This window comes from Equus caballus, chromosome 23 (assembly GCF_041296265.1).
Source record: "Equus caballus isolate H_3958 breed thoroughbred chromosome 23, TB-T2T, whole genome shotgun sequence".
In the NCBI taxonomy this organism is placed as follows: Eukaryota; Metazoa; Chordata; class Mammalia; order Perissodactyla; family Equidae; genus Equus; species Equus caballus.
In genome coordinates this window covers 40197244-40222082 of record NC_091706.1, presented here as the reverse complement: position 1 = coordinate 40222082, position 24839 = coordinate 40197244, and the positions used below count along the sequence as shown (strand labels likewise).

Sequence of the window (24839 nt, the reverse complement as noted above, 5' to 3'; positions counted from 1 at the left end):
CATTCCTTGGGGATTTATTAAGTATATTTGCTAGAAAGCAATTAAATTCCTGTCAAGTGCTCAGTTACCAGGTTTCCTGTGGTTATCCTGTGCTGGGGCTGTTCTGTGAGACTGCGGACAGGAGTGGGATCAGGAGGAGCCTCTCAGAGAGAAACAGAGAAACAGCCGGCACACGTTAGGCACTTCACAGTCCCTTCTCCTGCTTCTCTTCATTTTATTTTGTACCGCTTTAGAACCTAGAGGGTTGTAAGATGTAACATTTACGACAGTGGAATCCAAACGCATTGTCGCTTAGGCCATCCTCTTCTTCCGTCTCCTCTGCTCTGTGATTGCCATTTCACGTGTCACCATTACCAGACGTCTTCCAGAAGGTGGGTGGAAGAGGCGGAAGATGAGCTTCATGATTTGGAGAAGAGGGGATGTGGATGTGGCAACTGTAGCTTAGACCGAGGTATTAGGAAACTTTGGGTAGTAGCTGGCTTGAGAATGGCAGGAACCACAGCGTTATGACAGGGAGGTTTGATTTTGACGTGAAAGACTCTACCTAAACTTACCAGCCTTCCAGTGGAGGGGAAGTTCGTTACTTGGCACGATACTTGCTACTGTTTTAAGGAGCCACATTTTAAATATTGTGACTGCGAGGGGAAAAAGGGACAGACAGGGTAACAAATTTTGTTTTGATAACTCACTGCCTTAAGTCTTTGGGTGCTTTCTCTTATTTCTGTGCTCACAGTGTCAAAACATCCGATCTTTGACCTAAGATAAGTACTGTTTTGCTGGAGATTACCCTGGAGGGGAACCCCTAAGGGATCTGTGAGTCATGTGTGTCCTCAACAACTTTTAATTCAGTGATTTCATTGCAAGTAAAAAGCTAATATAAGCATAGCTAGGATTTTCTGGATGCCCTCCTTGAGACTGAGCCACTTGCTTTTCCTGCTCGAGTTCAGTGTTGTTGTCTTGATTGTTGGCTCACTCAGCACTGAAAGGGGCAGTCTGACTTCGTATTGCAGTTGTTCCTCATATGCAGGTCCACAGGCAGTCTTGAAGGTACGTCTTAATGCTCCTTTAGATGAAGCAGCACCTTGACATACCATACAAGCATTATGAGCAGAACTCTTGAGTTTTGTTGAAATAGGCCTGCTTATGCTTAAAAGCTTACTTCTGGTTCTTTAATGAAAGCCTAATGTCATGATGTTTGGTACAGTTAAATAGTGTCTAATGTGCAGTGTTAACTACAAGGCGTTGATAGGATCAGAAATAAAATAAGGTCATGGTTTGACTGGTGATGGATCTACATTCTCTAGTCTCTGCCCACTGAGCAGAGACACTTCTCAGTTTCCTTTTTGTTGTCTGGCTGCCTGTCCAAGAGGCCCTGTCATGGAGTTGGGGGCATCTTTCATTTATCTAGGCTCTGACTCATGATAGAAATCCCTTATAATTAGTGCTGTATTTACTGGGTGTTGGAGTATGTTAGCACATGCTGATAAATATTCTTCACTGTCTGTCAGATATTATTGTTACAAAATAAAGTCAGTTAAAGCCACCTTTTTGCCAATGGTAATTTTTCTATTTTTGTGTTTTGTGTTTTAGATTAACTTCATCTACCTTGCCAAAAGCACAAAAAAAACCATGCTAACTTTAACTTTGGTGTGTTCAGTTACATTCCTCCTTGTTTGCAGTGGAACATTTTTCCCATATAGCTCCAATCCTGCCAGTCCGAAGCCAAAGAGAGTGTTTCTTCAGGTAAGGGCAATTTTGTGTGAGCTGTTTGAGATTCTGGAGAGGAAAGCCTTGTCTATTTTGAGCTTCACTAGTTAAAAGGAAAATTAACTGACTTTTCTACTGTTGACCTATTGTTTGTACTCAACCATTTTGTGTAAAGCGGTGAGGAAAAGACTGACCATCCAGAGGTGTTCTTATTAGCTAGACACACTTCTCCCAAGAGACTGAATCGGAAATGTCCTCTTGTTGTTTTTATTACTGTTCAAATTATAAAAATGCACCTGAAAAACAGAAGCAAATATGTATCATGCAATAATGAGCTTTTAGAAGTGTAGATTGTAAAAATGTCTGCAGGCTGAGTAAAAATCTGAACTCCTATCAATTGGCAAAATAAAATAGATATTTTTAAATGCTAGTAAAATTGACCTTAGGTATAATGTTCAAAGAATGTGTGATAATGAAAATATAACTTAGAAAGGGATCAATAAAATGAGATTTAGACTTACTTAGGTTTCAGATTTTTCTGCAAACTTTTTAGAGCTGGTACTGTAAAGCAGTAAAAAGGACTAAGTTGCCTTATTTCTAGTCATCCTCTTTGTGGAGGTTTGTGCAGTGGCCAAACAGAAAAACCAAGAGTCCTAATATAGATAATTATTCAAGGACTTGAATAAGTAATAATAGTATTTGAACTTAAATATCAAAAGTTTTGAAAAAGGGCCCAACTGTTCCTTGTTTGTAGTCCTGGAGGACACAGTGATATATTTTATGTGACAAATTTTAAGTTTGGAAAAGCTTTAGTGAAAAACAGTTTTTAGGATATTCAGTGTGTTTTTAGTGACTTGCTAATTTTTATAATTATGTCAGTAGTATTGAGGAAAAGCTAGATTTTTATTTTTAAAAACTCCTGATTTGTTTGGGGGGGTTCTCTTCTTCTCCAGTGCCAGAAGTTGGCCAACTTTTCCTGTAAAGGGCCAGATAATAAATACTTTAGGCTTTGTCAGCCCTGTAGTCTCTGTCGCAGCTACTCTGTTTTCATAGAGTGAAAGCAGCCATGGACAGTACCTAAACAAATGAGCGTGGCCATGTTCCAGTGAAGCTTTATTTATAAAAATCGTAGTGGGCCATTTGGCCTGTGGGCTGTAGTTTACTGACCCCAGCCCTATGCAATCCTTTTTCTTTTCCTTTTTGATATTCTTCAGGCTGGTTTCTGCTGTTAATAAAGCGATTCCAGGTGGAGCATGGTGCCTTTTCATAGAATTCTGTTAGGCACAAGTCTGTCTTCTAGTGGTGATCTGTGAGTCCTGTTTTTCTCTGCACATGAATTAGCTTCATGTAATACATGGACAGGGCAACGTGTATGTGTGTGTTTGTGTATGTATATTTATCTTAGGATGTATTTGTTTTCAGTCCTTATCTAAAAGGAGTTCTAGTAAATCCTAAATAGTAGGTTTTCAGAAATTTTATATGAAATTTAAATATATAAATATACTTGTAAGAAATAATAAAATGATCATCTGTATGTTCATTATCGAGTTTACAAGAAAATACTAACAGTATCTTAGAAAGTCTGAGTGTTCCCTTTTTGATCCCAACTTCCCCCTCCCGTTCTCTCCCCAATCCCCAAAGAAGTACTCACTATCTTGAAGTTTGGAGTTAATTATTACCTTACTTTTTTTTTATTTTACCACATAAAATGAATCCCTAAACAGCAACATATAATTTCGTCTGTTTTTGAACTTCTTACAGATAAAGCCATACCCTAAATATTCTTTGTGACTTGCTTCTTTTTGCCCAACAGCATGTGAGAATCTTCCATGTCAATTTTTGTCACTGTAGTTCGTGATTTTTCATTGCTGAATAGACATCTGTCATAGGATGAAGCCCCAATTTATTTGCCCATTCTACTGTTAATGGACATTTGGGTTGTTTCCAGTTTTTGCTAATATGGACAATGCTGAATGAACACTCTTGTACCTTGCAGGAGTTTCTCTAAGGTCCATATTCAGGAGTGGGCTTGCTGGTTTGAAGGGTATGTGCATGTTAACTCTATTAGGTAACACTAAACAGTTTCCTGAAGTGATTGTGCCACCACACTCCCACCAGCAGTGTGTGAGGGTTCTTGTCACTCCATAGGCACATCACTTCTTGGTATTGTCACACTTACTCATTTTTGTTAATCTGTGGTGAGGATGTAGGTGACGGAGTTGAAACAGTAGTTTTCTCATTAGTCTTGTTCTTCTCAGCATGTGACTAGAACATTTCATGACCTGGATGGAAACATAGTTAAACGGGACTCCGGAATATGGATCAATGGGTTTGATTATACTGGAATGTCTCACATAACGTCTCACATTCCCGAGATCAACGACACCATCCGAGCTCACTGTGAGGAGAGCGCGCCCCTCTGTGGTTTCCCCTGGTATCTTCCAGTGCACTTTCTCATCAGGTTGGTTCATTACTTTTCTGCTTTAATTAGGGTTTAGTTTGTTCTCAAGTCCTATCACTGTATTAGTACTTCATTATTTAGACTGGTTAAACAGAAGTGAGGTATCATGTATACTGTTTTTTCTATCACTACAGAAGTTTTACGTTTTTTTTCCTTTTTTTTAAAGATTGGCTCCTGAGCTAACAACTGTTGCCAATCATCTTCTTTCTTTTTTTTCCTGCTTTTTCTCCCCAAGTCCCCCCAGTCCATAGTTTTATATTTTAGTTGTGCGTCCTTCTAGTTGTGGCATGTGGGATGCCACCTCAGCATGGCCTGATGAGCCGTGCCATGTCCGCACCCAGGATCCGAACCAGTGAAACCCTGGGCCGCCAAAGCAGAGTGTGCAAACTTAACTCCTGGGCCATGGGACTGGCCCCAAAGTTTTATTTCTTTAGTGGCATAAAGCACTCACAAGTGTAAGTTTGCTTTTTCAAATTTAGGAACTCTCACCATCTTCTCCCCATTCTGTATGGGAGGAGGTAGCCATTATTTGTCCCAACCCGAGGCCCCCTCTCTGGTTTCTTATTTGCAGTTACTTCATTTAAAAAAAATATCCTTTTCTGGAAAAAAAAATTAGAAAGTCTTTCCTCTAGAAACCTGAGTAGTTAGAAAGGGTGGCCCTCTTAACTCATCTAAAAGATGGTAGTTAGTGTCCATTACAAACTGCTTGTCTTATTTTTGGCAAGTTTTTATGGTTTGGCAGTGAAGGACTAGACCAGAAGAAATAGGACGGGTAGTGAAATCAAGATCACCTAGGATCCTCTGTTCTTAACTTTGGTAAAGTTTTATTACACAACAACCTGGGCTTCAGAGGAATTGGCATGTTCTTTAACACATCCATCAGAGTTTATTTTCATAACCCAAAATGTGTTTCATATTTTTTGAGCATTTCCATGAGATAGAGAGCATCATAAATATTGAAGCTACCTTCCCAAATAGGAAAAACTGGTATCTTCCTGCCGCAGACGTTTCTCCAAGAGATCCTGCTCACTTCAGACTTGTGTCCAAAGAACGGACACCCTGGGATTCTGTAAAGCTGACCTTTGAAGCCACAGGTGAGTCTTAGGACAGTTTTTTCTTCTCTCCTTCATTTCTTAAAATTTTTAATAAGTAGCATGTATGTTTTTCCCTCAAATTTATAATAGTAACCAGCAACTTAGGAAGAACTTAGTATTTCTAAAAGCAATTGAAGCTGGTTGTAATTGTTTACAGAAAATTTAATAGACTTTATTTTTTTAGAACAGTTTTACGTTTACAGAAAAACTGAACAGAAAGTAGAGTTCCCATATCCCCCTCCCCTCTCTCGGCTTCCACTCTTAGTAACATCTTGCATTAGTGTGGTATGTTCATAACTGATGAGCCAATACTGATACAGTATTATTAACTGAGTTTAATAATAAACTCAGTTAATGTAAACTGTAAGTTTAATGTAAACTAAGTTTACATTAAGGTTCAGCTCACTCTTTGGTTTGTATAGTTCTGTGGGTTTTGACAAATGCAAAATGTCACGTATCCACCATTACAGTATCATACAGAATAGACACACTGCCCTAAAAGTCCCCTGTGGCCCACTTATTCATCTCTCTCTCCTCCCCACTCCCCTTGGCAACCACTGATCTTTTTACTGTCTCTATTGTTTTGCCTTTTCCAGAATATCCTATAGCCGGAATCATACAGTTTGTAGCCTTTTCAGATTGGCGTCCTTCATTTAACAATATGCATTTAAGGTGCCCTCATGTCTTTTAGTGGTTTGATAGCTCACTTTTTATTGCTGAATAACATTATACGAATGTACCACAGTTTATCTCTTCACTTACTAAACAACATCTTGGTTGTTTCTACTTTTTGGCAATTATGAATAAAGCTGCTATAGACATTTGTGTGCAGGTTTTTGAATAGACATAAGTTTTTAACTCATTTGGATAAATACCTAGGAGCACAATTACTGGATTGTATGGTCAGCCTATATTTACCTTTGTAAGAAACTGCCAAACTGTCTTCCAAAGTGACTGTACCATTTTGCATTCCCACCAGCAATGAATGAGGGTTCCTGTTGCTCCACATTCTCACCAGCATCTGCTGCTGTTTTAGTGTTTTGGATTTTAGCTGTTCTGATAGTGATATCTCGTTGTTTTAATTTGCAATTCCCTAGTGACATGATGTTGAACATCTTTTCATATGTTTATATGCCATCTGTATATCTTGTTTGGTGATGTGTCCAGATCTTTTGTTTTTTATTAATTGGGTTTTCTTATCGTTGAGATTTGAGTTCTTTTTTATGTATGGATATAAGTCCTTTATCAGATAAGTGTTCTTGCACATATGTTCTCCTAGTTTAGCTTGTCTTTTCATTCTCTTAACAGTATTTTTCACAGAGCGTAAGTTTTTAAATTTAATGAAGTCCAATTTAATAAGTTTTTTCTTTCATGGATCTTGCTTTTGGTATCATATCTACAAATTGTTACCCAAGGTCTCTAGATTTTCTCTGGCGTTATCTTGTAGAAGTTTTTTAGTTTTGCAGTTTACGTGTAGGTCTGATATATTTTGAGTTAATTTTTGTGAAAGGTATAAGGTTTGTGTGTAGATTGTTTATTTTGCATGTAGATTTCCAGTTGTTCCAGTACCATTTGTTGAGGATGATCCTGTCTCCATTGAATTGCCTTTGTTTGTTTGTCAAAGATCAGTTGACCATATTTGTGTGGCTCTATTTCTGGGTTCTCTGTTCTGTTCTAATTATCTATTTCTCTATTCTTTTGCCATTACTGCACTATCATGATCATTGTAGCTGTATAGTAAGTCTTGAAGTTGGGTGGCATCAGTGCCCCAAGTTTATTCTTCTTCAGTATATTGCTAGTCTTTCATATATCAGTTCATCGAAATCCATAAAAATAACTTTCTGGGGTTTTAATTGGAATTGCATTGAATCTATAGATCAAGTTGGGGAAAATGACATCTTAACAATATTGACTCTTCCTATCCATGACATGGAATGTCTCTCCATTTATTTGTATCTCGTTTGATTTCTTTAATCAGAGTTTTGCAGTTTTCCTCATATGGATCTTGTACATATTTTGTTAGATTTATAACTATTTCATTTTAGGGTAACTAATGTAAATAGTACTGTTCACTGATGGTATATAGGAAAGCAATTGATTTTTGTATATTAATCCTGTATCCTGCAACCTTGCTGTAACTGTTTATTAGTTCCAGGAATTTTTTATTAGTTCTTTCTGATTTTCTACATAGAGGATCATGTCACCTGCAAACAAAGAGACTTTTATTTCTTATTTCCTAATCTTTACACCTTTTATTTCCTTTCCTGTCTTATTGCATTAGCTGGGACGTCCAGTATGATTTTGAAAAGGAGTGGTTGAAGGGATGTCCTTGCCTTGTTACTGATCTTCACGGGAAAGCTTCTCATTTCTTCCTAACTATGGTGTTAGTTTTATCAGGTTGAGGAAGTTCCCCTGTATTTTAAGTTTGCTGAGTGTTTTTATTGTGAATGGATGTTAGATTTTGTCAAATTCTTTTCTTTCTATTGATATGATCTTGTGATTTTTCTTCTTTGGCCTGACGATGTGATGAATTACATTAGTTGATTTTCAAATGTTGAACCAATCTGGCATATCTGGAATAAATCTCACTTGGTTGTAGTGTATATTTCTTTTCATACATTATTGGATTTGGTCTGCTAATATGTCAAGGATTTTTGCATCTATGTTCATGAGAAGTATTACTTTGTAAGTATTCTTATAATGTCTTTGTGTGGTTTTGGTATTAGGGTAATGCTGGCTTCATAGAATTAATTAGGAAGTATTCTCTCTGCTTCTGTCTTCTGAAGAGATTGAAGAGAATTGGTATAATTTCTTTCTTAAATGTTTGGTAGAATCCATCAGTGAACCCATGTGGGCCTGGTTCTTTCTGTTTTGGAAAGTCATTAATTATTGATTCAATTTCTTTAGTAAATATAGGACTACTCAGATTTTCTGTTTCTTTTTGTGTGGGTTTTGGCAGATTGTGTCTTTGAAGGAATCGGTCCATTTCATCTGACTTACCAAGTTTGTAGGCACAGAGTTGTTCATAACATTCTTTTATTATCCTTTTACTGTCCATGGGATCTGTAGTGACGTCCTCTCTTTCATTTCTGAAATTAGTAATTTATATCTTAGCTCATTTTTTTCTTAACCTGGCTAGAGGCTTATCAATTTTATTAATCTTTTCAAAGAACCAGTTTTTGGTTTCATTGATTTTCTCTATTGATTTCCTGTTTCAATTTCATTGTTTTCTGCTCTATTTCTTTTGTGTGTGTGATAAAGATTGGCCCTGAGCTAGCATCTGTTGCCACTCTTCCTCTTTTTGCTTGAGGAAGATTGTCCCTGAGCTAACATCTGTGCCAATCTTCCTCTATTTTGTATGTGAGACACTGCCAAAGCATGGCTTGATGAGTGATGTATTCATCACTGGCATCTGAACCCACAAACCCTGGGCCACCGAAGCAGAGCATGCAAACTTAACCACTCTACCACTGGGCCAGCCCCTAATTATTTGTTTTCTTATGCTTAGTTTGGATTTAATTTGGTCATCTTTTTCTAGTTACTAACATGAAAGCTTAGACTATTGGTTTCTGTATTAGCCTGTTTGTTCACAAGTTACCACACTTTTAATTATAGAAGCTTTATAATTTAATGATTGGGAGGGTTAAAATCCTTCAGTTTTCTTCTGTATTTTCCTTGCTATTTTTGCATGTTTGTTTTTCCATCTGAACTTTAGTATTAACTTGTCTAACTTCAATATAAAACTTACTGCTAATTGGTATTTTGGGGAGCATGAATGTATAAATTAAGGAGAACGACATTACAGTGTTGAGTCACCCCATCTGTGAACTGGGAGTGCCCTTGGATTTGTTCAAATCTACTTCTGTGTCTGCCAGGAGTGTTCTAAAATTCCCTCATCTATTATAATTGGGGTTTTCTCCACCATGATGTTCTCTAACTGGTTATATTTTGTGTGTATGAAGGCAGTTGACCCCTGTATATTAGTTTTGTATCTTGCTACCTCACTGAATCTTTTATTTTTTGAGTTAATCATTGATAGTTTAGGTTCTCCAGGTATACCAGGAATTGCCAAACTTTAAAGGGCCAGAGAATAAATATTTTAGCCTTTGCCATATGTCTCTGTTGTAGATTTTCTTTTTTTGTTAACCGTTCTTTAAAAACCTAAAAACCATTGTTAGTCTGAGAGCTGTACAAAAACAGACCTCAGGTATAGCTTTGTTGACTACTGCCTATCATCTGCAAAAATAGTTTTATTTCTTCTTTACCAATTCTTATGCCTCTGGTGATTTTTTTGTCTAACTGGCTAATACTTCTAGCACAGTGGAGGACAGTTGTGGAGACAGTGAGCATCCTTGCCTTGTCTTGATTGAGTGCAAAGGTTTCTAGTGTTTCCTATTATGTAAGATACCAGCCTGAGGACCAAAGTACATATTTTTTATCGTGTTAAACTAGCATTCATAAATTGTGATTTCTTGAGCATTTTTATAAGGAATGGGTTTTAATTTTGTGAAAGGCTTTTTTAGCATCTATAAAGATAATCATAGAATTTTTCTTCCTTGGATCTTTTAACACGTTTTATTCCACCAGGCCACAACCTATTTATTTTCTTAGTGTGATGTTGGATTTTGTTTGCTAGTATTTTATTTAGAAATTTTGCATCAATAACTCATGAATGATGTTGGTCTTTGTGTGTGCGTGTTTCTCTTGTTTTGGTACTCTGTCAGATTTAGGTATCAGTGTTATACATTATAAATGTGTAAACATCATAAATGTTATACATCATAAAAACAGTTGGTAAGTTTTCCTTAATTTTCAGTACCTTGGAACAGTTTATGGAGCGTTAGCACTATTTATTTGGCAGAAAAATTGGCCTGAATTCCTCTCTGAAACCATCTTGGCCCAGTGCTTTTTTTGTGTTGTACTTTAACTTTTTCTAGGGAAATTGGTCTTCTTAAGTATTATGTCTGTGTTCAGTATTGGTAATCTGTATTTTCCTAGAAACTATGCATTTCATCTGGGTTTTCAAATTTATTAGTATAGAGGTGTGCAAAGTAGTCACGTGATTAAAAAAATTTTCTTTTAAATTATTTTTCTTCTCTTTTGTATTTCTCTTCTCCTCTCCACCTCTTTCTTAATCAGGTTAGCTAGTAGTTGTCTCGTTAACTTAAAAAAATAACAGATTTCTAATTGTTTAAATTAGATCTGTTTTGTTCTGTCTCTATTTCATTGATTTCTGCTTTTATTTTTAATATTTCCTTCCTTGTCCTCTTTACTTTGTTGTCCTTTACTTGTCATTCTTTTATTTTACTGAAACAATGTTTATTACTCTAGATTTCCCTCTTATCACCACTTTATATGTATCCAAGTTTCTATTTTCATTTTTAAAAAATTGCCATAATTTTTCTATTTCCTCTTTCACCCATGAGCCTTTTAAATAGAAGACCTTTTGATTTCCAGCTAGAAGGCCGCTTGTTTTGTTGTTGATAATTTCAAGTTTTATTGAATTATGATCAGAGTGTTATTTGTAATATTTCAGTTTTACAGAACTGATAGTTCCTTCTTCATTGATCATTTTCTTTAATCTTTTATATCAGTTTTTTGTTCAATTGATGTGTCTTGTATTGAGAGTGGACTATTACAGTCTCTTTTCTTTTTTTTATTTTTTAGATTGGCACCTGAGCTAACAACTGTTGCCAGTCTTTTTTTTTTGTTTTTGCTTTTTTCTCCCCAAATCCCAAAACAGTACATAGTTGTATATTTTCGTTGTGAGTCCTTCTAGTTGTGGCATGTGGGACACCGCCTCAGCATGGCCTGACCAGTGGTGCCATGTCCCCGCCCAGGATCCGAACCAGTGAAACCCGGGGCTGCCAAAGTGGAGAGCGCGAGCTTAACCACTTGGCCACGGGGCCGGCCCCTACAGTCTCTTATTTGTGTGTTTATATATCTTCTTGCATCTCCTGTGGTTTTGCTTCATAAAGTAGTTGCTGTGTTATTTGCTGCACAGAATTCACAATTTTTATATCATTGTGAATTACAGCTTTTGGTATTACAAAGTGCCTTTTTACGTTTAATGCTTTTTGTCTTGAATTCTGTTTTTTCTGATATCAAAATTGTGTCCACTTGCTTGGAATGTCTTTGTTCATACCTTTCTTTTTACCCTTTCTGAATCTCTGTATGTTTCTTGAACATAGTATATGACTGGGTCTGGCTTTGCAAGCCAAGTTGTAATTTTTTTTCTTTTAGTGGCTGAGTTAGGTCTACTCAGATTTATTTTTATGACTGATAGTTTCACTCAACCTAGTCACAATATTTTTTATAACTGTGTGTTTTATTTGCTGTATTCCTTTTTCTATGATGTGTCATCTTTAATTTAAAAAAGTATTTTCTGGCATTTAAGGTGGTTTATATTTTTCTTTTACTCACCTATTATTTAACCTTCTGCTGTCTACGTGTCAGTCGCTCATGGCCTTCTTCACTGCTGCCATGAGCCTGTACAGTTTGCTGATTCTGTTTCTCCTTCCCTCTCTCTGTGTCGGTTACATGTAACATTTGCACATTAGTCGTCCGCCCTCACCGCAGCGTTTATCTGTCTTAGTAATCTATTTGGATGTAGTCAGATTCTCACTGTCAGTTCTTTGGCTGTAGTTTCTGAAGTCCTCTCTTGGTTAGATGAAGCTTATTTTCTAGATTTCTGAAGAAGGGCTCTTGGATGTTAGGTTCTTGTATGTTGAAACGACAGGGCCAAGGCTTACATAGGTTTTCTCATTGTAAATTCTACGCCTTTTCTGCTGCACCTCATTACTTACCCTTTTTGATACGCTGAATGTCCAAACTGGCAAACCTCCATTAGGTTTGCAGTGAGTGTCTTTAAAGTGATAGAAGGCATGAACTTCAGTCTGGTTTGGGTGGCAGGTTAATTACTTTTTTTTTTTTGCTTTCTTAAAGACTGTTTTAACTAGTCTTCCTTCCTATTATCTCACAGGACCAAGCCATATGTCATTCTACGTTCGAACCCACAAAGGGTCAACACTTTCTCAGTGGTCTCTCGGGAATGGCACCCCAGTGACAAGTAAAGGAGGGGACTACTTTGTATTTTATTCCCATGGACTTCAGGCCTCTGCATGGCAGTTCTGGATAGAAGTACAGGTGGGACTTTCCCAGCAATGCTGGTATCATTGATCAGGTTCCCAGTTGGTATTTGGTAAGAACCTTGGGGATCAGTATTCTGCCTTCACAGAACTAGAGAACTAACTAATTTTCTCTGCCAGGTCTTGGAAGAACAGCCTGAAGGAATGGTTACTGTCGCCATTGCTGCCCATTATCTTTCTGGGGAAGACAAGCGATCCTCCCAGCTGGATGCTCTGAGAGACAAGTTCCCAGACTGGACATTTCCCTCTGCCTGGGTGTGCACCTACGATCTCTTTGTGTTTTAATCTTGTGGATGAGCTCTAAGTACGTGCCCAGTGGGATACTCCATGTGACACTGGTTTCTCCCTATGTTTCATGGATGTTTGTAACGTCAGTCAGTGAATTTTAATGAGCATATGTTCAAAGAGCTTTGTGGGTAACACTCTTCAGGGCCAAGCACTGTAATGGTTATGCTGTGGGGTACTGATTCATGGCCTTTTTGAAACTTGAAAATGCCAGTTTTCTGGCGCTTAAGCACATGTGGGTACTGCCACTACACACGTATGTCATTTTATATGACCTCAAGGACAAGAGCCAACAAACCACTTTAATAGTTGTCCCCTTAGGATCTAGAAGGTAGTCTAAGACCATTTGTTAATGAGACATGACATTTCCAATTAAAGCCCAAGACCACTGGTTGCGTCTGTGGATGGGAGGTAGAGTATCATTCACTGGGGTGATGATTCCCCCCGGACTCATTAGAAAACAACTGAAATAAGGACTCGGGAAGAACCATGGGCCTTTTGAGGCCCTAGCCTGTGCTGACGGCTGTGCTGCCTCACGCAGCCTCTAGACTGCGCTGCATCTCTGTAGTGAAGCCCATGACCTCTGATGTGGAAACCTTGCTGAGCTGGTGACTCCTGTCCTTCTAGAAAGTGTGCACTGAGATCCATCGTTGTGATCCTCCTGAGGTTGTTTTCAATGCCTCTTTCCCTCTGAAACATCTCTGTTCTCCGCGTCACCTTATCATTTTGAGAAGAGGAGCATTTGTCCAGCTCCATTTCCCTCCGCATTTTCACAGGCTCTTTTGGTTCAGAATGGTGGCTTGCGCAAGTACACAACCTTAACTTCCTTCCTCAGAGCACTGAGTTGCCATAGTGGCTATTCTTGGCGGGGGGAGAGGCTGGGCATTTTATAAATATTTATTCTCTTTGTTTTGTAGGAGTCTTCTGTTATCCAAGGTTAATCCTTTAGGGCATCCTTTTATTGATGCACTGGGTCCTTATTTGTATCTGTTTTCCAGCCAATTGAACAGATTAGTTTCTCAGTAACTTACTGTCTGGAAGAGCTGCCTTTCCTGAGACTTGAGCGTGTGGCTTGTACTGGAATGAGACCACTATACCTACAGCTGTTGGTGTTCAGATCCTGCGCAATGACAGCCCCAGGTTAAAGGTGCTTTTCATTTTGAAGAAGATGGCTGTGTAGCTGGGAGGTTGTACTACAGCAGTGCCTCTCACGGCTTCTTGGCTCCAGCAGTGGAAAGGCTTGGTGAGATCAGTGATAAATTCCACTAGCTTTCTTTTTTCCATTAACAAATGTAAAAAGTTGGAGGAATTTTGAGTTGGGCAAGCATCAGCCAAGCAAAGCCATAGTAAAACAAACAAAGTAGCACTTGGATCCGCCTGAACAGAAGAGCATTTTAAGTGTGCGTTGCAGGAGGAAATTCTTTTTGAAGCTGCTTGTGTGATGTGTACATTGTGCTTTCTTAATCATGCTCCTCACATTGCCTGCCTAATCTGTGACTCCTTAAAAACTGACAGGGCCCATACAGACAGCAGGGCTGCAGCCATGGACACTGGAGCCATTGCTTTTCCCAGACTTAGTAGAAACTACATCTATTACTAGTCTCAAGTGCTTCAAGCGTCTCCTGCTACATGTATCTGTCAGGTGGTACATAAGGTTTGCAGTGTTTAAAGCTTGAATAGAATCACAGTTGTGGAGAAAAAGTTAGAAACATCTCAATGAATTTAAAAATACAGGCATATTTCCTGTGGTGACTCTGAAATAGAGTAGAAATTATTTATGGGGGGGGAAGCAAAATCCCAAGTGTTGAGGAAGGACATTGTATGAAAACAAATAGTTTCCTGTGATTTTTTTCCCTTGGGAAGGACACTCTTACTCTTTTTCAGAAGTAATTATGGTTCGCTTTTTGCCTTTGGCTTATTTTCCTCTGTAAACAGTTTTTTTTGTTTTGGTTTTCTTTGGCATTATGAAGCTCTGATATTGTGCAAGGTCTGTCACAAGATGCTTAATAATGCCCGAAATGGTTAAGTAATTACAACACCTATGGCTCTGTTAATAAGCACACTGTTTCAGATTAAAGAATGTTAGTTTTCTTTTTTTTTTTTTTTTGGAGTATATCTAATCATTTGAATAACTCATTTCTAAAAGGGTCTTTTCAAATTCTAACAAACAAATGCATTATTTCTTACAGAACTTAAATGTAAGTAGCACAGTACTGCACATTCAGGGAGCGCGTAAAGAATTTTGATTTTGAAGAAATCTTTTCTTAAAATTTACATTGTGTCAGACCAAATGGTTGTTAGATGAAGTATTTGTTTCCACAGTTTAGCAGATGTAAATAAGCATCATAGGATTCCTAAAATGTTACCACTGAGGGGACCATAAGCCAGTTTGCTGACTCAGGAAGCTGTAGAAGAATGATCATGTCTGTCCGTTTCTTATTAGTGGTTTGTTGACTCGTTAATTGTTGCCTTACTGTTACTGAAATAAATTTTTAACATACTAAGGTAGTATCGTTAACAGAAACACAGATCTTTATTGTGTTCTCCTGTAGCCCCATATTTGAAGTTATTTCAAGTCTATAGAGCCTTTTAAAGCCTTTTTAAAAATAATTGCTGTAGAAGACCTAGATGGCTTATGTTATTTTAATGGGTGATGTGAGCAAAGAACTCAACATGGAAGTGCTAGTTTACTTCACCTGGAATCCTTTTTGCCATGGAATGAAATTGTGCCGCTCAATTTCACATAAATTAATGACCTGCTTGGTAAATGTTAAGCTTCAGCACACTTAGCAGTTTTAAATCATCTCCACTGTCAAAGAAAATCACTGAAGGGCTCATAAAGAAGGATGTCTTTATTGGTGGGTAGGGATGGGAGGGAGGGAAAAAGAAATTGTCTTTCAGTCAGAGTGACCTGCTACTCATTCTGATCTCCACACAAGGGAAGGGCACCACCACTCCCCAAAATAGAATTGTGAGTCCAAGATCTCTGTGCAAGTTATTTCATTTTCCCAGTGAATTCCCTGGAAACAGTTCAGCACAAGGTAAAGCAGCTGAACAACTTCTATTCCTAATACACTTTGCCTTCTTTTAGGGCCAATAAAGCCAGAATACGTTTATTTATGCCTCTTTATGTCTTTTTTTATTTGAAAAATATCTAAGGTAATTTTGAAGTGCGTTAATTTTTTTTTGATACTACTACTTCCTTGATTTGTAAAAATGTTGATAATTTCTCCAAGTTTGGCCCTACACCCATGAGCAATTGGGATTTATCCCAGGAATGCAAAGTTGGTTTGACACTTGAAAATAAGAGAAAAGACAACCACCATATAATCATCTCAATAGATGCTAAAAAAATTTTTGACAGAGCCTAACACCTTTGCATGATAAAAACACTCAAGAAACATAATAGAAGGGAAGTTCCTTAATTTGATAAAGGTCATCTATGAAAAACTCACAGTTACATCATAATATATTGATGAAAATCTGAAGACTTTCTCCCTACAGTCAGAAAGAGGATAAGGATGTCCACTATTGCCACTTCCAGTGAACATGGTACTGGAGGCTCTAGCCAGGGCAATTTGGCAAGAGGCATGCAGACTAGAAAGGAAGAGTTAAAACTATCTCTAGTTGCAGGCACCATGATTGCCTATACAGAGAATCCTAAGGAATCCACAAAAAAATGATTACAGGGGCCAGCCCAGTGGCATAGCAATTAAGTCCACATGCTAAGAAGCTTCAGCTGCCCAGGGTTTGCAGGTTTGGATCCTGGGTGCAGACCTAGGCACCTTTATCAAGCCATGGTGTGGGCAGGCATCCCACATATAAAAGAGAGTAAGATGAGCACAGACGTTAGCTCAGGGCCAATCTTCCTCAGCAAAAAGAGGAGGATCAGCGGTGGATGTTAGCTCAGGGCTAATCTTTGTCACCAACAAAAACCCCCAAACTATTACAATAAGTAAATTCAGCAGTGTTGTAGGAGCCAATGTCAATATACAGAAATCAGTTCTATTTCTATATAATAACAAAGAACAATCCAAAAATAAAGAATAAGCTTAACAAAAGTACAAGATTTTTACACCTGAAACTATAAAACATTGTTAAAGAAATTAAAGACATCCCATATTCATGGTTTGGAAGGCTTAATATTAAGATGGCAATATTCTCCAAATTGATCTACAGATTGAATACATTCCCTATCAAAATGCCAGCTGCCTCGTGTGTGTGTGTGGGTGTGCACATTCACATGCACAAATTGACAAGCTGATCCTAAAATTCATATGGATATGCAAGGGACCCAGAACAGCCATAACAGTTGAAAAAAAAAAACATGACTTATGAACCACACTTTCAAAACTTCCTACAAAGTAGCAACAGTAATCAAGACAACGTGGTACTGGCATTAAGGATCGACATATAGATCAATGTAGTACAACCGACAGTCCAGAAATAACACCCAGAACATTTATACTCAACTCATTTTCGACAACTCAATAGCAAAAAATCTTTTCAGTAAACGGTGCTGGGAAATGAATATCCACATACAAAAGAACAAAGTCGGACCCCTCACTTCATATCATATATAAAAATCAATTCAAATTGGATTAAAGACCTAAATGTAAGAGAGAAAACTATAAAACTCTTAGGAGTAAAACATAGGCATAAATCTTTATAATCTTTGATTAGGCAATGGTTTCTTAGATACGACACCAAAAGCACAAGCAGCCAAATGTTAAGTTGGACTTTACCAAAATGAAAAACTTTTGAATGAAAAAAAAGACCAAACCTTTTTTTTATGCTTCAAAGGACAGTTATCATGAAAGTGAAAAGATAAATGACCCAGTTATGAAATGGGCAAAAGATGTGAATAGACATTTTTCTCCAAAGATATACAAATGTCTAATAATCATGAAAAGACATCAGCCATCAGGGAAATGCAAATTTAAACCCTAATGAGTTACCACTTCATATATAACTCGGATGGCTATAACCAAAAATACAGACAATAACAAGTGTTGATGGTAGAAACTGGAAACCACCTCCACTGCGAGTGGGAATGTAAAAAGTGGCACAGGCACTTTGGAATACAGTTAGACATTTCCGCAAAAAATTAACCTGTTATCAGAAGACCCAGCATTTCCATTCCTAGAGAGAACTAAACACATATGTCCACAAAGAAACTTGTACATGAATGTTCATAGTAGCATTATTCAACATAGTCAAAAAGTGGAAACCACCCAAATGTCCCTCAACTGATGAATGGGTAAACAAATGTAATACTATGCATAAAACGGAATTAAGTACTGATATATGAAGATGAACCTTGAAAACACCATGCTAAGTGAAAGAAGCCAGACAGAAAAAGCCACATATTATGAGATTCCATTTATATGAAATGTCCAGAATAGGTAAATCCATAGAGACAGAAAGCAGATTTAGGAATATAGGAAAATAGGAAAAATTCACAATCATTTGTAATCCCACCTATTAGAGATGATGCCTAGTCTCCTCTACACTTAAATATAAAATTTTGTTTGGTGGAAATCATGGTATGCATAATTATTTTTTCAACATTTTCTGCTTCATCAACATGGACTGTCTGTTCCACTCTCCTACTGTCAGGCATCTAGGATGCTGCCAACTCTTGGTTCTCCTATTCTAAGTAATTCTGCATATAAACAAATTTTAAATAAATCGGTCTGAATTTCTAGTTATTTCATAAGGAAAACTCTAAGAGGTGGAATAATATAAGGAGAGTATTTTTGTGGCTTTTAATACATACACTTTTGCTGTTAACCTGAGATGATGAATAAACAAAAGTTCATGTAATGGTTTTATTGCCCTTTACCAAGCAAAACAATACACATTACAGTAGTAGCAGCAACTTTAATTACAAGCACAGGTTGACTCTACCCCCCAAATGATTTCTTGTTTTGGTATCAGCAAATAATTTAAATGTATCTAGTAAACTTTAAATAGTTATACTAAATATTTAAATTCACTGGTTAAAATTATGGCTTGGTTTAAACAGTTGATATGTGAACCAAACAAGGCAAAATAAAAAGGGGAAGTTTTAAAAATAAGAGTATATGACAAATTACCAAAGAGAAATTTTCTGTAAACTTGCCATTTTTTTGCCTTGGGGCCACTCATTTCTGTTAGTTGAAAAACAAGTATTTTATAGAAGAAAAGATTCATTCATGGCATTAACACCAGGAATACAGTTAACTTGTTGGTGCCCTGCTTTAAAGAGTGCAAGATGAACCCAGCAGCATATTAGTGTATTTGAAAAGATCACAGCTGTTTACAATGGTAAATAATTTTTATTGACAATATTCACATCAGACACAAAAATAATGCTAGTTCTTCTCCTAATGGACTAGGACAGGAGAAGAAATTTCAGTTTAGTTTCTTGCTGGGCTGCGTGTACTCACATGGAAACATTATTTTCTAAAGATTCAGAGAAAGGTGGTTTAAAACAAAGGTTTAAATAAAAGTAGCACCAGAAGGACCAGGTACCAATAATCACATATTCCACCCATTCAGGAGTTTTAGTATGTGAAATTATTGCACTTGTAAATGTAAAAAGTAAATGATAGTAAATTACCAATCTCAAGAATTTAAAATGGTTTGATGAATTTTGAATTAAGCAATTTCAAAATATTTTTGAGTTTCCCCTCAAAGGAAACCTGGCTAGGACAACTAAATCTAGCCATTTACTTTAAAAAGCTAGGATAGAGGACCAAGCTTTATTTCTAAACTGTAATTGCACTAGGGGGAGAGAGGCTGTTTTACATAGTGGTACGAATTTGGTCCACATCAAATACGTTGTCATTATAAAAATAAACAAGTTTGTTTTTGTAAAAAATAACATTGCATTCCTTTGTTCAAATTGCACAGTACAAACAAGCTATCTAAATTAATACTGTTATAAGGTAATTAGAAGTACATACAGTGGATATGTGTTTAGTCTGAAGCAATTGAGTATGCAGTTATGTTTTCATAATGTATGAAAACTAAAATTTGTCATATCTAGAAATACATAAAATATTTAAAAAGTTCCAATGAAGAATGCATTTGTTACATACTAATTTTTAGTAGCCGTGATATTGCAGGATTCAGCAGTCTATTTACATAAAAGTCCATTTTTATTCAATTTACAAAAGCAATAAATAAGAAACATTAATTTGCACAAAACCTGTTTCATTTCATGATCAGTGTGACCATTTCTCTATGACCAAGCCAAAAAACCTGTCTTCCTCCAATGAAGACTGCTCATATCTGGAAAGAGCAAGCCCTGTCTTTATTCCAAGAGTGAGTATCTATAGCCATGCAGAATCCAGCATAAAACCTTACAAATTATAATACAAGCCCTAAAAATATGAACAGTGCCTGTGAGTATATTTACACAAGAGTATTCACAAAAAGATACAGTTCTTTGATACAAAATAGTTCAGTGGTATCTAACAGCATAATTGGTAAGAACCCCTCAGACCTCTGCCCTCGCTCACCTAGCAGGACTCCAGCTTGCTACAGCGGGCACACTGACTCACAGGTCAAGAGCTCCCCTCACTTCAGGACTGCAATTTAACAGGCTAGAAAAGCCACGGAGCACGTGTTGTGCCAGGGCAGGCATCTACTCAGGAGGCCCAAGGAGGGAGTCCACGCTTGATCCAAGGGGCACGCAGGCAGCTCAAGTACCTGATGAGCTACAGCAAGCACCTTAACATTTATTTTTAAAAAGCAGTCTGGACACTTGCTGAACCAGAAAACGTGTAAGAAGCTATCAAGTAGTGAAAAGTAAGCTCATCCGGGGCAAAACATTCCCTATGTTTAAGAGCTACCATCCTTTAAATAAAACCAAAATATTCTTGTGTACATCTGTACAATATTCTTTATTACTTTCCACTGCAGCTTAAAAAATTTTTTTATGAAAGATGATTTATTTGATATCACATTTTTATGGAGTCGAGATTTCTTAGAAGAGAAAGAGTTAGTTAAAATTTACTAATACCTTACCAGAGTCTCTGAGCTAAGTTCTCTCCCTGGTTCAATCATCCACCTAGGTCACAGTGTCCTCAGTTGCACGCGGCTGATTAATACTGCCCTTGGTGATGGTACCCACTGTTGTTAGGATACACAACAGTCGTAAGTCCCGTCCTGAAAAGGTTCCTCCTCTTCTGCTTGGGTTGTGTCCTCCTCTTTCCGGCTGACCATACTGCTACCTCCGACCTCACCCTGGGGGATGCTTCCATGGCCAGAGGAGCCCCTGCTCTCCTCCGCCCGGGGGCTGGTCTGTTCAGGAGTCTTACCCGCAGTTATTGGCTGGAAGGCTTCAAGCTGAACCTGCTCTTCTGTTATCTCACTGAGCTTCTGTAGTTGTGGCTTAATGATGTTTAAAAATGGCTTATATCCAGGACTAAAGAGAGGAAAAAGGAAATTAGCTCTCATCTGCTACATTTAGACGGCTCCACAGAGTGCTATGGATAAATCCCTACTAAACACTGATACAGTAAGGTCAGTGATAGACTACGGGGGAGGGAGCAGGCGCAGGGAGGAAAGGCTGCTTTGATGCCCTGGGCAGCAGAGGGGAGCTGCACATAGCATCAGTGTGATTCAAGTTGCTGAGCACTAAGAGCAGAGACTGACATTCTTTATTTCAGTATTGCAGTTAAAAATCATAGTCTACAATCTAAGGACCAACAGGATTTTAGACTTGAAAAAGGACCTTTGGAGAACATCTAACCTAAATGAATCTGCCAGTGAAGGAAAACTAGATCCAAGGAAGGGAAGCCTCAAGTCCACACTTAATTGGTGACAAAGGGCTAGAATCTAAGACTGCTGACTTCCACTCTCTACTCTTAATTTTGGCTTGCGAGTAACTGCCATGGAATGTTAAATACACATAGACCTTAAATTTTTATCTTTTCAAGAGATTTTTAGATTATTACCTTCAATTCCACAGAATGACAAATCTCAAGTTTCAGTCTAAGATCATTGGTACTGCATCAATCTTAAGTCAGTGACATACATTCACATATAAACTGACCAACAATATCTAAATGGACATTACTCATTTAAATAGTTGGGTATAGAATGGTAACTAAAGAAAAGAGCCTTAAAAATGAACATATGAAAGCATCTTTCTCCCAACCTAAAAATCTCCAAATAAAGGAACCAGAACTGAGCCTGAATGTGAAAGGGCAGGATTTACCAAGGACAGCCAAGATGATGAGCTTAAGGAGAGCAGCACTTACCAATCTGTAGAGGCCCATCGGTCCACTGCATGTAGCCCTGTCTTTATGTTCTGTAACATCTCTCCATCTACCTCTGAAGACTGTATAATAACCAAAATCTGGTTGATTATTGAGGATTCTCTAAGAATCAGGCCTATGACAATGCACCAGTCCAGACATCCTGCCTCCATGAAGATGTGCAGCAAATACCTACATACAAGCAGAAACAAAATGACTGATGCTAAGAAAGGTCTACAGATGGACAGAAGGGCAATCGTTATCAGGTAAGTAGACCCTGTACCCTATTTGCCCAAATACTGAGGAGGCATTTTGTGCTTTCAAAATGCTGAGAAACTCACCTAAGCTGGACCTGGGATTTGTGAGGCCCTTTACTTGCCAACTCCATGGAGATGTGCTCCAGCTCTGACTGAGTTAAACTGAGTGTGGAGAAATTTTCGTCCACCATTGTCCAGTCTCCATCCACCATGGAGCTACTTTCAGTCAAGTCTGTGGCTGAACCAATACTGCATTCATCACCTGCTGAAGAATTGCCAAAAGTTATAAACTAGGTTCACGTAGAAAATATGTTTTCCTTTAACTTTAAATATTAGCTGTTTCTCAGATGTTCATTTCTCCACAGGAGTTTGAACCCAAAACATTAAATCCACTGCTGAGATTCCCATGTTACATTAACAGTGGTAGATATATATACATTTTTTAATCATTAGAGAGATAACCAGGCATTATGTGCCTTTGGATGGAAAAACATGCTCCTACCTATGAAGTGGCCTTACCTGCCTCCAAAAAAATTCTAGGTATCATTTGATCAAGTCTTTAGCTTCAATTACCAATTTACAAGAAATAAAGAGGAAACGGTTCAACTAAACCATGAAGATGCAACCACCAAAATCCACATTATGAGAAAACCCACAGAAGCAAGTTTCTTCAATGAATAAATTACAAGGAGGAATAAAACAGAGATGGGGAGGAGAACAATCACTAGTCAGAGAATTAAAAACAACAATCACAATGTGTGAACCTATTTGGATCTTGATTCAAACAATTAAAAAAATTTAGGACATTATGAAGCAACTGGTATTCAAATATTACTGGATATTTGATGGTATTAAGGAATTGTTAAATTTTTTGATGGGTGATAATGATATTATGGTTACATATATATTTTTTTCAAGTCTGTCTAGAGATACATACTGAAATATTCAGATAAAATATATCGTGTCTTGGATTTGGTTCAATAATATAGGGGGGAAGTGGATGAAATAAATTTGGTCATGAGTTGGTAATAAGTGAAGTAGGAGGCAGGGTGGGGAGGTAAGGGGTCCATTATGCTATGATCTCTACTTTTGAAATATGTTTGAAATGGTCTCTTTAAAAAGTTAGAAAAAAAAAAAAAACAATGTGGTTTATACATACAAGGGAATATTATTCAGCCTTAAAAAGGAAGGAAATCCTCATACATGCTACAAGAGGGACGAATTTTGAAAACATTATGCCAAGTGAAATAAGCCAGTCACAAAAAGACAAGTACTGTATGATTCTGCTTATATGAGGTATCTAAAGTCAAATTAACACACAGAAAATAGAATAGTAGCCTCCAGTAGGTGGGGAAGAGAGGAATGGGGAGTTGTTATTTAATGGATATAGAGTTTTAGTTTTGCAAGATGAAAAGAGTTCTGAAGGTTGGTTGCATAACAAAGTGAATGTAGTTAACACTACTGAATTGTACACTTAAAATGGTTAAGATAGTAAATTTTACATGTATTCTACCACAGTTAAAAAAATAAGTAATGGCAGCTATAAGCCTCCGCACAGAGCAGAAGCTCAGGTAATAGTAATAACAGATATAAAATCAAGTATCAGGTGAATGCCTGCCTGCCCATTAGAAAACTGCAGAAATAAACCTAAACAACAAAAATCAATTTAAAACTTCTTCAATTTGTAATTTACCCATTACTATAGAGCAGAGGTTGGCACACATTTTTTGGTAAAGGACCAGACAGTAAATATTTAGGCTTTGAAGGCGAAGAGTCAAAATTAAGGAGATTATGTACGAACTCACAAGAGAAAAAAGAAAATTTCCACAAATTTTTATTGATAAAATAAAAAATACAGGATAATCAAGTATAATTTTTTTTATGATACAGGTCTACTTTTGAGTAGAATGGAATTCTTTGTCCAGGGATAACCCTTTGCTTACTTGAGGTTCAAAGTTAGTGTTTCTGTGTCATCAGAATCAATTGCAAAGGTTCATCTATTAGCGCTGATCTGGGATGAGATTTTACCTATTTCAGTTATCCAAAATAAATATGGTAAAGTATAGTCAAGGCCAATTTGGCCTTGTTCTAGTAACTACACCCCTCTCCAGCAACAGCTAATCCTCAAGGACACACCCTGAAAGAAAAGCGTGAAGCTCTATCTCTGAAGTGCTGCTGTACATAAATAAGCTCTCCTCCAAAGGAACTGCAGAAGAGCCAGGATTTAAAATGACATTTACCTTTATTAGATAAAGGTGACAGGAAAGCATCTTGCATTTGTGGTCCATGGGATGAGGCCGTGTCTATCTCATGATGGGTGGGGCCGATGTTGCCGAACCAGCTCTGACTTCGCTGGACATTAGAGACTCCAGAGTCTATCTCTAAGTTTAAAAAAGGGTCAGCTGACTGAGACTTTAACAGCTGCTCTCCCACTGCAAGACAGGTCCAAAAACAAAACACAAAAGGGAATTCAAGATGCATACATTGCCATTTCCAGTTTAGTTTTTCTGCTTCTCCTCCCATTCAACCCCAAACACTGAAAGTTCAAAGCCAATTACTGTCCTGCACTGCATCATCCACCTATTAAACCAAGGATGTGGGATTGTAACAAAATAGACTGACTACATAATGCCGTC

At 37.5% G+C, this 24839-nt stretch overlaps 2 protein-coding genes across 11 annotated transcripts in view; one reads left to right on the top strand and one right to left on the bottom strand.

The window, feature by feature from the left end:
• ERMP1 (endoplasmic reticulum metallopeptidase 1) overlaps positions 1-15811 on the top strand; it is a 72085-nt gene extending 56274 nt beyond the window's left edge. For 2 of the 3 annotated variants that reach the window (XM_070248303.1, XM_023627324.2), the window contains exons 11-15: positions 1591-1743; positions 3966-4168; positions 5147-5262; positions 12245-12408; positions 12531-15811. In XM_070248303.1, the coding sequence (XP_070104404.1) occupies positions 1591-1743; positions 3966-4168; positions 5147-5262; positions 12245-12408; positions 12531-12695 (801 nt within the window). In that variant the 3' untranslated portion in view covers positions 12696-15811. The remainder of the gene's footprint in view (positions 1-1590; positions 1744-3965; positions 4169-5146; positions 5263-12244; positions 12409-12530) is intronic. The other variant, XM_070248302.1, reaches the window with a different exon arrangement.
• Positions 15812-18062: 2251 nt separating this feature from the next.
• The window catches only part of RIC1 (RIC1 homolog, RAB6A GEF complex partner 1), a 145211-nt gene continuing 138434 nt past the window's right edge, over positions 18063-24839 (bottom strand). For 5 of the 8 annotated variants that reach the window (XM_023627318.2, XM_070248299.1, XM_023627320.2 and 2 more), the window contains 4 exons: positions 24444-24635; positions 22288-22468; positions 21950-22138; positions 18063-21111 (listed from right to left, as the gene is read on the bottom strand). In XM_023627318.2, the coding sequence (XP_023483086.1) occupies positions 20823-21111; positions 21950-22138; positions 22288-22468; positions 24444-24635 (851 nt within the window). In that variant the 3' untranslated portion in view covers positions 18063-20822. The remainder of the gene's footprint in view (positions 21112-21949; positions 22139-22287; positions 22469-24443; positions 24636-24839) is intronic. The other 3 variants (XM_023627319.2, XM_070248300.1, XM_070248298.1) reach the window with 1 other exon arrangement.